The sequence below is a fragment of the Pezoporus occidentalis genome, unplaced genomic scaffold (genome assembly GCF_034315485.1).
Source record: "Pezoporus occidentalis ecotype Australia unplaced genomic scaffold, CSIRO_AGI_Poc_V1 ctg161, whole genome shotgun sequence".
Taxonomy (NCBI): Eukaryota; Metazoa; Chordata; class Aves; order Psittaciformes; family Psittacidae; genus Pezoporus; species Pezoporus occidentalis.
The window spans coordinates 853,042-869,161 of NW_026913437.1; the positions used below are offsets into that span (position 1 = coordinate 853,042).

At 40.8% G+C, this 16,120-nt stretch overlaps 1 protein-coding gene across 1 annotated transcript in view; it reads right to left on the reverse strand.

Annotated features, from left to right (window-relative positions):
* STK26 (serine/threonine kinase 26) overlaps nucleotides 1–16,120 on the reverse strand; it is a 30,449-nt gene that overhangs the window by 5,766 nt on the left and 8,563 nt on the right. Inside the window, exons 3-6 of the mRNA XM_062612846.1 lie at nucleotides 8,739–8,969; nucleotides 3,554–3,610; nucleotides 1,879–1,987; nucleotides 1,633–1,790 (exon numbers count right to left, since the gene is read on the reverse strand). Of these exons, the coding sequence (XP_062468830.1) occupies nucleotides 1,633–1,790; nucleotides 1,879–1,987; nucleotides 3,554–3,610; nucleotides 8,739–8,969 (555 nt within the window). The remainder of the gene's footprint in view (nucleotides 1–1,632; nucleotides 1,791–1,878; nucleotides 1,988–3,553; nucleotides 3,611–8,738; nucleotides 8,970–16,120) is intronic.

A 16,120-nucleotide genomic window follows, 5' to 3' on the forward strand; every position in this document is an offset into this window, starting at 1 on the left:
TAAATAAGGGTTACACTTAATATTGAAGAGTTTAAGTAGCTTACTGTTTATTACTGAAATATCTTAACAATTGTGTATCAGAGCAATATGGTTTGAAAGAATAGATGGTGTTTGTCAATCTCTGCCACTACAGAAAGGTATGAATTTGTTTGTTTTTCCATCAATTCGAAGTAGGGACAGAAGGAGAAAGGTTAAAATTGAGTCCAGATGCCAAAATATTCATCAGTATTACTCCAGAAACTGAAGTGTATCCTGTCCAAGGCCCTACATCTGTCCTTACCAAAGGCTTGCACCTTCTGTGCTTTCACACCACACATTTGGAACAAAAAGAAAAGGGAGAGGGCATTGCTCTTACCCTTTCCAACCCTAACCATTCTATGTTGAGGAGATAAGGCAAAAGATGAGGTTACTGTCAGACTGGAACTGAAGGGGTGGCAGAGCCAATTCATACAAAGGACAAGCTTAAGAGGAATTACTCTCCATTCCACTGGACAACACACACTGTTAAATGAGAGTAGAGTGCTTTTCCAAAATGCCCTTGGGAACACATTACAGCTGCACCATGAAACCCTGAAGATGACAACTACAACATACTCTTTCTTATCAGCAAGAACCCTTGTGACATGTACGCAAATACCCTCCAGTCCGAACGACTCTGGGAAAGTCTCCTGAAGTGTGACTATCTTGAGGAGATCTCCCATATTCAACAGTCTTTTCTTTATGTGCACATCACAAATGCAATTACATGGTTACTGTTAGAGAAAATCAGTCTGAAATTATTACTTGACATATGCCAAGATTTTTAGATTTCTTGCTTCTATATTTGCATCTACAGAGAGCAGAAAGCCCAGGGCCAGCAGTGAGTACACTGTCATTTCATTAATCACATGCTCTAGGTTGTCTTGTGGGTGTACACATGGGAGAAGAGGGACTGTGCCCTTCTTATTGTCATTCTAGCAGCAGGACCCATCCCTCAGAGAAACACAGAGGTCTGCTTTTCTACTGCTAGTTCCCTTGGGAAACTCTCCTTTGCAATTAGTCATCCATCAACAGCTCCCAGGACAAAGAGATGTACAAGGTACCATCACACTACCACAGCTACACATCCTGTAGTTCAAGTTACTTTTTCCCTTTCCAAGATCAGCCACCTGTGCTAAAAATCTTCAGCATTATACAGGGGCTCAGGAATACCATTAAAGAAATGATATCCAGAGGTGCTCATTACAATCTGAGCAGAGAGTAAAACTGCAGCCACCATACTGGCTTTAAATAAGGTACATTCTAATTTGTGAGTGTCTTATCAATGTTTGAATTACATGTGAAACACAGAATTAAAATTAAAACCCAACCAACTCTCAACACCAGAAGCATTCAGGGAGCTTCTCTGAAGGAATCTTAACGTGAAAACATCAGTTTCCTTGGTGACTTTGCATAGGTCTTGCATGTGAGCACACGTAGCTGTAACTGCTGTATAAAAATCAATTTGATCCTACTTTTAATGTTGTTATTTGAAACCCTGTAATTTAAAATCTCTTTTTTTCTCCATATTGGTAGAACTAAACCCACAAAACTCCAAGTCACTTCTGTTGCATCTGCAGATACAAGGAAAAGGTATTCTACTCTCATACTTACCTTTGAATCATACGCTGACTGCTGAATAACTTCAGGGGCCATCCAAAAAGGAGTTCCAACAAAGGTATTCCTCTTAATCTGCGTGTCTGTCAGCTGCCCAGCAACTCCAAAATCAGCAAGCTTAACGTCACCTTGCTCTGATAACAAGACATTGGCAGCTGCCAAGGAGAAATAACATCTAAATGAGAATACTGCTCTTAGGCATTTTAAAGGCTTTAAAAAAGTACCATTTGAAACATTATGCACCTTTTATATCCCTGTGGATTTTCTTCTCCGAGTGTAGGTAGTCAAGACCTTTCAAGATCTCCTTTAGCATGGTAGCAATCTGGAACTCATCAAATGGGCCAGCACGCAGCTAAGAGAAAAGACATTCATTTGAGTCTTGTATCTCATTTTTTGCCTTGTTATTGATTTAACTAAACCTTAAACTTCAAAGATTTCCTTTTAAAAGAACTAACAGAATTCATGCAATATTCAAAGTATGTCAACAGGTACCATTGGAACGATCATCTTCACATCTCCTCTACTGACAATACTCTGAAGATGCTGTTACCTTTCTAACACACACTGTGCACTCCCCTCACAGGAAAAGCTAGAACTAACTTTGCACAAAGTTATAGTTTCCTACAGACAGCAAATCAGACTCAATCTTGCATTTTAATGAATTATGAAACTTGGTTTATTTCCAATTAGTCTATTGACTATTGGGTTTTAAATTTAATGATGCTTTTTGTCTGGTTCCAGCTTTTTTGATTCCAAGCTTGCTTTTGCATCAACATAATGCACTACTATAAAGCTGCTAGTATGGAGTGTAAACTTTGCACATTGGAAAGCTATGTAAATAAAACAATTAAGGTGGGTGATTCTGCCATAAAAAAAATACCAAACAGCAGCACTGAAACACAGAGTACCATGAAATTATGGTATGGCAATGTGAGGCAAATGAGACAAAACTTAAAAGCTTCATTCTTCTAAAGGTTCAGTGGTTTCAGCTGTCCCTGGTAAAAGCTATTTCACCATTTCTGACACTCCACAGAAGACTTCTCAATTACTCAAAAAGGCTGAGTTCCAGAGCTGCAAGCTACTACTACATGCTACAGAGAACTACTATGCTGGTGCTTTCCCATAGCAGAGTTGATGTGATGTAAATTCATAAAGTAGTGTAAATTGACTTGTGAAGTGATGCACACACTTCAGCTCTTGCAGACAGGACCACTGCTGGCAAATATATAATGAACATCCATTTCATACTGAAGATGGGGTATTTTTCCTTCAGAGTGACACAAAGACTGATTTTATGATCTTACAGGAAAGGGTGGGTCTGAGCTTCACAGCTGAGGCAGAGCCGTCCTGAAACCATGGGGAAACCACATCCCCATACAGTGGACTCTGCTCCTGTACTCTCTGAGCTGCATCCTTCATAAATGCGACACTATCTTAACTAAAAGGCACTTCTATGCTTGGCTGAAAATATCTGAAAATGGAAAACCCAACATCTTTTAACCAGTTAAAATTAACTGCACCCTGTGGGCACACCGATCATCCCTGAATCCCAAAGGAAACTTTTGTTGTTCAAGTGTAATGAATTCTACTGGGGGGGAGTGGACAGACAACCCAAAACCTGAAACCTCAGCACATATGGCAACCACAAGTACTTCTCACCCTACTAAAACCAAAAATTAAAGAATGCCTTACATTTGACTGAGACATTTCCTAATGCTTAGAGACAAACAGTGAAGCCAAAATTAAATATCAATTCAACATAACAGAGCTACCATTCAAATTCCCACTTTTTGGAGCACTACAATCCAGCAGTGGTGTAACATCAGCTGCCTCCAGGAACTAACTTTATAATGAAATTGGAAAGCACAATGAAATAGGATTCACTAGTATTTATAAGGAAAAAAAATCATATACTTACAAGATCCAAAGCTGACCCTCCACCCAAGTATTCCATTATTATCCATAGTTTTGTGCCCTGTGTAAAGGAAGGCATGAGTTGTTAAAAGTCCAAGGCTGCCATTAAACAGACTTGCACTTCAACAGACTAGCAGCATACTCTTAGGAGAATGCAAATGCAGAGTCCCATTAATCTCTAAGTTCCATGTAACTGCTTCTTGTAGAATGGTCACACAGCTCCTAAGCAAGAGGGCAAAGGAGCAATCACAGTTTGACTTTATTATTTTGAAAAGCAACCATAAAACCCCACCAAAAATAATCTTCTGCTAATGGCATCTGAACTGAGCCTACCTAAAGGAATAGAACTTGGAGATAGAAGTGATTTGGTGGCGGTTTAAGTTGCAACTAAGTGGTTTAATACAAGGTGTAATTCTTACAAAAGACTGTCTTTGCATCAGTTATTAATTCCAGTCATTTGTGATAGAGAAGCATGACTATCTTGATAGGAAACTTGCTTGTAACATCACACCTCTCATTTGAGGCAAACACTCAGACCTTCCATTGACTTTGAGCAAGACAGAAGACAGTAAATGTGAACACACTTCAAAGACACCAGAAATCAAAAGTCTAACACAGGGAGCTGCTACCTGCCCCTTGGCCTATGTGGTAACTACAAGCATTATATCTAACATGTCCACAGGCTCCAAGTGAAGTTGTCAGTTGTCAGCAAAAAGCAAGAACTGGCAGCCCTTGAATATGCTTGTACCCAAGGACTTGCATCCTACCACAGAACGTGCCTGCTACCACAGGAGCACCTCTGATCCTGAGAGACAAAGCACCACTCCTACCACCTGCCAGGAGAAACTGCACTGCCAGACTTGGAACCCTACAGAAAGGTTCAGGATTCCCAAGTTCTCATATCAGAGGTTCAAAATCAGCTGTTAAAAGGTCAAAGATAAGAGCAATGCAGTAAAATAGGAAGTATGACTTGAAGCACCTATCTTAAGATATATATTTTTATTATTATTAATATCACAAAGCTCATGTACTCTGTCACTATCTGCTACCTGAATCTCAGCCCCTGTGAAGAGGTGGGTTTCTCTGCTTTCTTTGTGGAGATCTCAACCACTAGAATACTAGAACTGAAGAATTCTTGCAACACTGCCTTCTAGATGCTGACTTTGCCCTTGGTATGTACCTACAAAAAAGGTGGCTGGTTCACACTAACGAAAGAAGAAAGATTTGGTATCGGATATACAGACTGTTGTTTCAAAACTGGGATCTTTGGCTATTTGTTTGCCACAATCCCCCCCCCATTTCAGAACCCCAAAGATCAATCTATGGGCTACTGCTCTAAAAAATTCTGCAAACAAAACCATGTATTTATTAAAAGAAAACCCAGTTGTTAAAAATACTCAACTGAGCCAGACCTAGTGCACTACCACACACCCAGCAGCCTCCAGCAAATATTTACTTGTGTTAGGATCTTGTAACAGAGCACAAGCATACGGCAGAAATACTCTGTGAAAAGCCTCTTGCATTTTATGCTTTGCCACCCTACTGCCTGACTAGTGACAGAACTCTAAAGAAAACTCAGCAGGCAAATAAAGGTGCAGTTCCTTAAAGGCTCACATCCAATTCTCTTAACAAAGTGTGCTCTATTAGATTTATCCTGGGTTTTTTTAAGCCCACACCATTTCTGAGAGTCTATTCCAGCATTATGAGATCAGCAGGGAAGGGCTGGCTAATTTTAGCGCTTTTTATAAAGCCCAACTTTGTCAGCTGAGAAGACCTGCAAGGAGCTCCAGTTTAAGGCAAACATTGTGGTTACCAGACGTGTTTGGAGGATTTGACTATTCCTTGCAAACAGTATAGGGTGAAAATGAGTAAGTACTGTGTTCTGAAATAATGTCTCAAAGAAACTGCTCCTATCCGCTGTAATGGGGTGTGGGTATTTTCTTGCCAGGCATGAACCACCTCTTTCCTAGCTATTTCCAGTCAACCAAGTATAAATAGACAATGTAGAAAAAACAGTATCTTTAGATTGTCTCCAAGCTTTTCTGCATGAAGTGCTGTACAGCTCTGACAGAAGTCTCTGGGTGCTCCTACAGGAGTTCTCCACATTCAAATCTGAAAAACCGGGAATAACTTCAGGCTTGCTGAACAGCAGAAGAGCAGAGCAAGGCCAGATGCTGTGCTAGTTACAGGATAGATGTTTAAACCCCTTGACTGAAAGGCATAAATAAAACAATCATGAAAACGCATTCAGCAAGAGATCTATTCCTACAGGATCAGGTGGAAAGCACAGCTCAAATATTCTATCAAATTTCACAAATCTGTGTACTCAAAACATGCCACAGTTTGGGGAACTGTAAGGGTGGTGAGGCACTGGAATAGGTTGCCCAGGGAGGTTGTGAATGCTCCATCCCTGACAGTGTCCAAGACCAGGTTGGACGAGGCCTTGGGTGATATGGTTTAGTGTGAGGTGTCCCTGCCCATGGCAGGGGGGCTGGAACTGGATGATCTTAAGGTCCTTTCCAACCCTGACTATTCCATGATTCTATAATACCTTTAATCTTTTCCTTGCCTGATCAGGCAGCAATACATTCTGACAAGCCATTAAGCTTGAGGAAAACACTCATTTTTAACATACCTTACACTCTCACACTGCTATGCACTGGCACTTTCAAGGGTGCTCTCCACAACCAGTGTTTTATTTATTCAGATGTGATGTTAACTGCAATCAAAGCGCGATACTTTGAGGATGAGGAGACATACTTAAGATCCCAACCTTCCACTAAGAAGAACATCTACAGACATCTACGTCAGGATTTAAGCTCTCTTACAGCTACAAAAGTTGCACTAATACAGCTGTAAGCTTGTACAGTCCTACACACATTTGAAAGACACAAGATAATACCTAAACTCTAATTTAATGGAAAACTCCCATTCAGACTCCAAATTTCAGGACATACAGGTAACCCAAATTACGCAGCTATGAGAGATTTGCACCTTCTGTATCACAGTAACAGAAAACTGGCATTAGCTTTATCCCAAGAACATCAAGGAAGTAGACCATGCCATCCTGTACCAACGATAAGGTTTCTAAAGAGTAAAATACCTGGCAGCAGGTCTTTAACATCAAAAAATGCTAGGTAAAAACATGATGGTACTGTCTACACGTTTCAAGTCCTATTTACAAGTCAGATGCACAAGATGTAGCTACTGAACAGCCAGGCTGCAGCATAGGAGAGTATCTTACATGGCATCAGCTAAGTTACAAATTTGTAAGTCAAGTAATTGAAATAAAGCCACTCTTCCCTTCCCCCTTCCAGCAGCAGGAGCATTGGGCAGAGCCTGCATGTGGCTGGTAAGTCCCAGGCTCCCTGAGCATGGGCCCCTCTATCTGATGGAGCCCATAAGGCTGGCTGTGCATCTGCAAGCACACGGAAACTGTAAAGCTGCAGAATATGGAGAACAAACTGTACAAGAATGAAGTCTCTCACCTGAAATGCTTTTAATTGGAAACCCCTCACAGTCCATATCTCATTTGGTGTTGTAGTCATAAAAGACCTTTTAATTATTAAATATGCCTTCTTACCAAAGGGAAAATGAAGCTGACTCAAACTGATGCCAAGAATTATCTGCTTATTCAAAGCTTACTTAAAACTGGTATAAAACCTCCCAAGAATAAGTTCCAACAGAAGATGTTCTGATACAGTTCAACTGGAAGAACTGAGGACACATGGTCCCAGCTGCAATTCCTTCAAAGTGAAAACTATCAACTTGAAAGTTTTAAACCAGATCTAGATTATGCAACTAAGAAACAACAGTGTTGTAGGCCACCTGAATGCCTCTGCACTGAGGGTTTGCTTTGGTATAGTCAGGAAAAAGACTTAAAGTCTCCTTGATTTAAACAGTGCAAAACTCAATCGTTTCTAACACCATTCCTACAGCTTCACAGAAAGCCACATGTCTGATTCATACTTTGTAGTAAACAATTTCTGTTCCATAAGCCTGAGCTGAAAGAGGGCAGATAGGCTCAACGACTTTGTCTTCCTGCAAATGAAGATGTAAAGGAAAGAAGAAAACTCTTATATTTTGACGTACCTTTTACTTACTGTGTGCTGATGCTCTTTTAAGCTGCTATCTTAAGGGTTGCTTCTAGGAATATTTTCAGTGATCTTTATATGCAGAACTAAGTATTTACTGACAAACCTATGTGACCACTTTGAATGCAATCTTCAGACCACTGATATCCACAGCAAACTGCTATTAATCTCTGCAGCACTAGGACTTTCTTTGTAAGAACTACGATGTCTTAATTTTCCTAATTTAACCTCAATGTTCTTTAACCTTTAATTATACAGTCATTTGGGACACAACTGTACTGTACAGCTAAATACTCAGGCTGTCTGCCATTCTCAGAGTAGTAACTAATAAAAAGTTAGAAAATATACAGCAATTAAGTAAAAAAAAGCAGACATACAACTCTCAAAATACCTGTTATTACTAAAATTAAAAAGCTGCATAAAAGATACTTTGCACGTTTAACAAACCTAATGCGCTCTTTCCCCCTGAGGAACCTCAAGCTAAAAGATCTAGTGTTAGTCACCAAGGATAAATCTAGCGTAAGAAAAATGCAGAGCCACGATACTACTGAAAGTCAGCTACACCTGGACAGTTCTGCAAGCTGGAAAGACTTCAGTTAACATTTTGGACTCCTGCAGGTTTTCATTTTTGCTTGTTTTTAAATGATGCCTTAGATCACATTCACACTTAAGTCTGCTGACGTCGGTTTTGCTTTGCCTCAGGCCTGCATAATAACCAACATATTCTTACATGGTGCAGGGCTTCTTTCCATATCAGGCAAGGGGTTTTGTTTCTATGGCTCTGAAAGTAATTTTTCTTCCCCCCAAAAGCCACAAGTTTGTGGTAAGGATTGTAGGGGGAGGACAGAAAACCAAAGTCTAAAAACAGCAGCAATGGCAAGAGGAGCCCTCTACCAACTCTGCTCCTCCTCTAGCCATTTTGTGCAAACTTTAGCCTCAAAGAGCAAGCAGCAAAAGGAGCAAAAGACAGTGAAAAGCTCTGTTCAAAGAAAAACAAGGATCTATGAGAAAAAAAAGGCAGTTGGCATAACTTTTCCTCAATTCCAGTATACTTTCCTAGTGGCATTCAGAACAAATCTTTGTGCAGTACATTACCTTTAAATATGATCCATAGTATTTTGTTACATAAGGACTATCACACTGACTTAAAACAGTTATCTCTTGCTGTATATCTTCTATTTCATCTTCTGCTTCCTCAAGGTCTATGATTTTTATAGCTACCACCTGCTGTGTCCGATTATCAATTCCTTTGAAGACCTCCCCAAAGGAGCCTTTTCCAATGCGTTCGAGTTTTGTGAATAGTTCTTCTGGGTCTGCTCTGTGGTTCTAGGAAAGAGAAGAAAAAAAGGGGAGGGGGATGATACACAAGTTATTTATTTACTTCCAAGTTATTTGCCCTCATGACTTCCCAAGCAGCACATCACCCAGGTTTATCGTCACTCGAAGGCACACATCAGGTAGGTTTATTTCCTGCACACTATCTTCTAATCCAGCTCTTAGTTACAGAACATACATTGTGCAATTATGCCAAAGGTAAACGAGCCTCACCAAGGAGGGAGGCAGGTACAAACCTCATTTCACATCCCCACGCACAACACCACCTTAAAACAAAAGAATAGAGCTGCTCCTAGTATTAATCCTATTAGTGCAGTAATTCAGAAGACTTTGGGAATGCAGCTACTGGCACAGAAGCCCTACCATCATCACCCAGGCAGAAAAGGCTGAGCTTTCTACCTGGCCAGAAGCCTGGGGCAGACAAAGCATCCTACTCAGTGATACAGTGAGAAGCTACTTGTGAGAACAGTGCACTACCCAGTACTCACTGGTAGATCCCGAGATCTGGTAAGATCAGACATCTTTGGGGCAGCTGAGAGTGCTGACAGAAAATACAGCAAAGGGAACTGAGCTGTTCAAAGAGGGAATAAGAAGGCTGGAGCAGAAACAGGGGGCATACTGAACCCAGGGGCACTGATCTGAACTGGCTGGGATCACCCAAACATGCCTTAAAAATGGGAGCCAAGCACCAGGTCACAGAGCACTGCTAAGGACATCTGGTTGGAATCTCTGCTGGTTAACTACTCTTGATGATCTTAAAGGTCTTTTCCAATCTAGTTGATTCTTCATCAGGGCCTGTAGGGACAAGCCAAGGGGAATGGCTTTAACCTGCCCGAGGGGAGACTGAGATGAGCTCTTGGGCAGAAGCTGTTCCCTGTGAGGGTGCTGAGGCGCTGGCACAGGGTGCCCAGAGAAGCTGTGGCTGCCCCATCCCTGGCAGTGTTCAAGGGCAGGTTGGACACAGGGGCTTGGAGCAAGCTGCTCTAGTGGAAGGGGTCCCTGCCATGGCAGGGGTTGGAACTGGAGGAGCTTTAAGGTCCCTTCAACCCAAACCATTCCATGATTCTTCAAGATCAGACTGATTATTATACAAATATTTTAAATTTCTCAGCTCCATTCAAGCAGTCACAAGGGAAACAAAAAGGAAGCAAGTTCTCATTTTCCCTTCAAGATAAAGCATGCCACACAGCTGCTTAGAGAACCCTGTCTATCCAAAACCACAGCAGTGGCTTCTGAAGGATGCAGGTAACTCACTCCAGTTTAAGAACACCAATTGTCAGAGCACAGGAAGGGAGTTTAATGAAAAGCGTTTTAAAGAGGTAAGGTGAACATGCTAAGAGAGTAGCCCAGCTTTGCAGCCAACAGGATTAAACACATGACTGCTGCCAGGAGCAGGCAACTCACTGCACAAATTAGTATTTGATCACAAAATATCTGCTCCAAAAGCCCTCTGATTCAATTGCAACATCTGAAAATATGGGAGATGCTTTGCTTTAGATCTTTTACGTGCTCCAAAACTCAGAACCAGCAAAAGTTGTAACAGTTTTGGCAAATGCAAACACTCAACCCAAGGCACAGATTACTCTACACAACAAAATAGTTATCTTTACACTGGCGCTGTTGCAAATGGATATGAAAATCTTTACTGGGAATAAAAGAAATGCATCACTATGTAAAGCTGGTCCAAAATGGACACTCTGGTTTCCTTACTGGGCCCTTATTGTTGCTTCTTGCCTTCTACCAGAATCAGAGTTTATTCCAAAATGCGGTGGGATGAATCAGAAAACAGATTTAGCTGAGAGTTCACCATCTGATTTGTCAGGTTTATTTTCAGCTGAATCCGTTCACCACTCACATCTACCAAGCTGTCATCTGTGCTCTCACAAGAGGAGGGGACCTGAGGTAGCATGGCAGATTCATGCTGAGCTGTGGAGTTAGGCTGTGAACGTACAAGCACGCTGCTGTTCCTGAGCACTGCATTACAGCAGGAAGAATGAGGAATTTCTCCTTTGTCTACACTGAGCTCAGTGCTGTTCTGCTCCATTAAAAAAAAAAAAGACAAAACAAAGTAAAAAATTACCTTCAATGAAATAATTAAGCAAAAAATGTTCTGCTGACAGATCTCAAAGATGAGAGATCTCAAAGATGAACAAATACATAAAGCAAATGAAAAGATTAAAAAGTAATAATTTTTAATAAGTCTGAATTTAAAATCCAATTTCAGATGCATTTCAAATAATTCTTGCAGGGACAAGTGTAGCAAAAGTAGCAGTGAGTGCCACCCAGCCTTTCCCTGCTGCTGGCTGAGCTGCTGAACTGGCATTTAGCTTCCAACCAAATGTGTTCCTAAACTACATTAGCTGCAATAAGGAATAATTACATGGTATTTCCCTATTTACGATAACCAGACACCCCCAAGAAATAACAGAGTTAAAAGACAGGATTGGCAAAACTTCCCATGAACCCTAAAAGACTCACTTTCATAAAAGCTTAAGTTTTAAGACACAATCTGGAGCCTAGAATTCCAGCAATCATTCATGCTAATAGTTGTTCATTTGAGCTGAAATGCATTAAAACACCTCCAGACAGAGAGAAGAAAAGTAATTTAATCACAGGCATAGGCAGTTAATACAATCCTTCACAAATGTTTGATGGAGTCAAACGGCAACACTTGGGTTTTTTGCATGGGGTGAAACCTTAAGCAGAGAACTCCAGACTCTCCTCCAAGCTACTCCAGATAGCTCAGAACTTCCAGCTCCTAAAGCCACTACATGGGAGTGCTGGAGTACAGGGAGAGATGAGCACAGCTGGACTTCCCACACCGCAGATCCCTGGGAGGGAGAGATAGAGCAGAGAACAACCTGGGTGAGACTGCTGGAGGAAGGAGTCACATCTTTCTACTCTGAGAAAATCCTCATGCAGCAAGCAAAGTCAGCTTTACAGCTCCTCTTATTCACCAAGGCTGACAAGGGACTGAAGGACACTCCAGGAGAAGGGCAAATATTTCTGACCAACTACAGCTAACACTGAGACAGCATCCTCTGGAAAGGCTTCAAATTTAGAACACTACATAACTTAAAGACTGCATTTTCAAACAGATCAGCTCTTACCTTTCTTCATTCCTTGTCTTTCAGACTATTGGTCTACAGGAACTTTTTTCTACAACTAATTTAAAACACACCCCCCCCCCCCCCCAAATGCCAAACTTTGAAAGACTCCTTTTAAAACAAACATACATTTATATAATCCAGTAATGCCCATCCTCCTCCTCCTAGTATAGGAAATGATGGAAACATACTTTATACGAGTAAAAGTGCGTGTATATACACGCCCTGGATATATACCAATACATTTTTGCAGCACAGTTGCCAACTGAGCTAATATGGAAGAAATTAAGATTTCCAACACTATCAACACTCTTGAGCAAAACAACCATTGTTACTCCCTGTTCTTTCACAGATCTTACATTCAACGGGTAAAGGTTTAGAAGCTTTGAAAGCTGCCTGCATGAATAATTGGTGAGGGTTTTAAATAAACACTGGTTTCTATGGGAGTCATGTCTGTCAGTAACAAAACAATAGACAGTGTACAGACTCCATCATCACCACTCTGAAGATAACACCTAGAAGTGGACAAATCAGGAAGAAAATCTCCTATTCTTCCCATCCGTATGCCTGTTTCCACAGACAAAAGCAGCACCAAGCATGACAAGCACAGACACATTCACATGCCAGCTTCAATCTCACCAGCATGAGTAACAGGACCAGCGTGACAATACAAGCCCTCTGCATAGTTTAGAAAGTCCACCATTTCACCAGTCCAGCACTAAACAGCCTGTGCTAGTGATCAGCAAAATGTGACCTCCTCTATTATCCAACCATGTGCCATGACTGTATGTGTGTTATACACATACGTACATCCACACACTCAGCTTAGAAAGGACCTCATGGGCTCATCCAGTCCAACCACCTGCAGAAGCCCCAAATAAAAACCCCAAATCACTACAGTGTCATTTTTGCCAGCATACCTGCAGTAGTTGTATCAAGTATTCTGCCAATACAGCTTATACAAGCATTTTCTTTTGATTCCAATAAACACAGCTACGCAGCAATGTCCTGGGGCTGCATTCTGATACAGGCCTGACTGGCTGACCCTTTCACATACCTGTTCTCCAAAGTCTGTCTTCTTCCTTTGAAGCAGAGTTAAAGTGCACTGAATATCTGACTTCCGAGAGCATACAGATATGTAATGGTACACAACAAAGCGTGTGAGACTGCTTCAGGCTCTGTCAGTGCAGGACAGCTCTTCTACAAAAACAAGTCTTCTAAGGAGGGTCATTAATGAATTTCATTAATGATATTGAGTACAACTGGATGAAAACACAAAGCTTCAAAGAATCTTGGACAGAGATTGAACTAATGCCTTGTATCTAACAAAATCAAACCCAGGATCCTCAAGATCTCCCAAAGCAAATAATTCAACGTAGTCTTGGGAGATCTCTAAGTAGCCTGTCGGAAAAATCTTTCCTGTCATCTTAAAACAGTGTTTCTAAATCCTGACCCAGAAATGCTAGGATACTCTCTGGATTGTCAAGCATCTCCCAGGTTTTATTTGGACAGAAGTTTCCTTAAAACTGTAGCAGTGCTACAGAATAGCTAACTTACACTGAGAGCCGTTATTCAAATACACATTAGATAAAGATGCGATAATGAGCTCAAAAGACTTTATACAATGCTGGTAAGAGACACTAGAGTGTCTACTTGTCTGTTTTTCAAGTATCCACTACCACATACTGGTATCCTTGGAAGCTATCAGCATTACCTGGTGTTTCAAGGACTGTCACTTCAAGCAATTGCTCTCTAAAATAAAAGCCTGATCTTCACAAAAAGGGAGAATTCAGAGGTAAACTACAATGAAAAGAGCTGCCTTACAGAAAGGTTCAGGGAAAGAGGAGGTTATGTCATGGCCAGACATTCAAACTGAACACAACCCATGATCAAAAAAATACCCCAGTAATTAATCTGTTGTGCAGCCTCACAGTTACATTAGCATTAAAGTGCCAGATCAGAAATGTATGCCAGCATTGTTGCTGAAGGCAGCATGCACTGCACCATTTCTCTTAAGTTCCACCGTCTGCACTGTCTGAATTATGGCTAACAATAAAATTAAAGAGCAATTATGAGGCCTACTTTATTATCTGTAAAATCTCCAAGGTACCTTTTATTATCTTGAGAAAGAATAGCTGAAATACAATGAGTAAAAAAGACACCTGAAAGTCAATAAAAGACATTAAAAGTTAACGACATTTCACTTACTCCCAGCATTTATCCGATTCTTACCAAATACAGCATCTGGGTTGAACACATTGAAATCACAGCTAATCAGTGCATTCATTTATCTGTTCTCAGGTAATAAAGTACCTCCAAGTTTTTCTTCCATTCAGAGCCCCCCAGAAAATAAAATTAAGAGGCAGTAAGATTGGTGAACCTGACGGTCTACTGAACTTCTTAATGTCTTACTCAACAGATACTTTCTTCTTCGGTATCTTTCCATACACTATCTGCATGTAGTTTCTGATGGATATATATACACGTTAATTACACACCATGCAGATTTTATTACAGAATATTACAGAATATATTCACATACATTATATGTATTTCCATATTTTACCTGCATAAGGAACGTTTCACTTCTTTACAACACAGCCACCACAGGTAGCCATTGATTTTAACTCCTGGAGCTCTTCCCCACATCCCCCTTTTTTATGTTTAAATCCTATTACAGTTAAAGTTACCCACACCAGCAGTGCCACAGGCATGTGCGTATGTACTTCATGTACACAGTTTGAAGTTAATGAAGGCACAGGTGCAGAGCTATCATTACTTACAAAGAATCAGAAGAAAAGAAACCTGCAAACATTTAAAACAAGGATAGAACCTGTCAGTCTTTTTCTCCATCTTGTGATGGAGAACAGAACTCTGATGCTACCCCGCGGTCCTGCTCAAGACTCAAATATAAGGGAAGTAGATATTTATTGTATTTACTGTAACTGTATGATACGCACTGAAGAAGCATTTCTACTCAGCAGGTAGCAAAAACAAGCTGAGTTTTGCTGTCCTTAAATGGGACGTGACCTCTGTTATGCCCTTCATGAGACACCTCTCATCTGACAAGGCCAAAACTCATCGCCATTTTTAGTGAGAAGCTGGAGAACTTCAAAGTAAAAAACAAGAGGAAAAATAGGTAAGTGAAAACCTCATGTGGCTTTGTTCTCATCAAGTCAGCCATAAAGTGAGCTGCTTGAAAATTCATGACTATCAAAACCTCAAAATCAGCATTCAAACCCACCCATTCTCAGACTTGGAAGGAAAGAATCACCTTCATCTGTCTTCAAACCATCTCAGGCCTGTGGCAGATGCAAGCTGTCAATGGTATGTTGTGCTGGAAATGGAAACCACTGAGCTCACTTCCTCTACTCTTAGCCATTCTTTCACTTTGGTAACACAATGTGAAAAGCAGCTTAGGAAACAGCATAAATAAGCAAAAAGGAAGAATAACACCACATCTCCCAAAGACCAGCTCTTGGATATAGGCAATTAAAAACATCTACATCAATTACTTACAAAGAGTATCCTGCATTGAGGAAAGGAAACAGAAAACAAAGTTTCTCCTGCCAGTGAGCTTCTCTGTAACTGAATACCCCTACATGTCAAATGGAGCAACACTTCCACTCTATATATCAATACCTTTAAACCACATAAAGGTCCTCAAAGCACTGCATAGAGTTTCATATCCTTCAGTGTGCCCATATCTCTGAGGGGCACAGCCTACCAAAAGAGAGGGATTAAGGACGGGGACACACACAAACTAGACGGCTAGGTCTTTACTATGATTTGGCCTGGCTCATGGCAAGAGGATAGATCTAGATAATCTTTAAAGTCCCTTCCAACCCAAACCATGCACTGATTGCAAGATCTGTAAAGACCTAAGCGGTTGAACATTCTATAGCTAGAAGGATCCTCTATCCTTCAATGGAGACAGAAGTCAAGAAATCAAGAGGTTCTGGTATCCCAAAGTCTTCAAACTCCGTTCTACATGTGTTAGACTTCAAGAAGCTGATCTTTCACAACAAGTTTAAT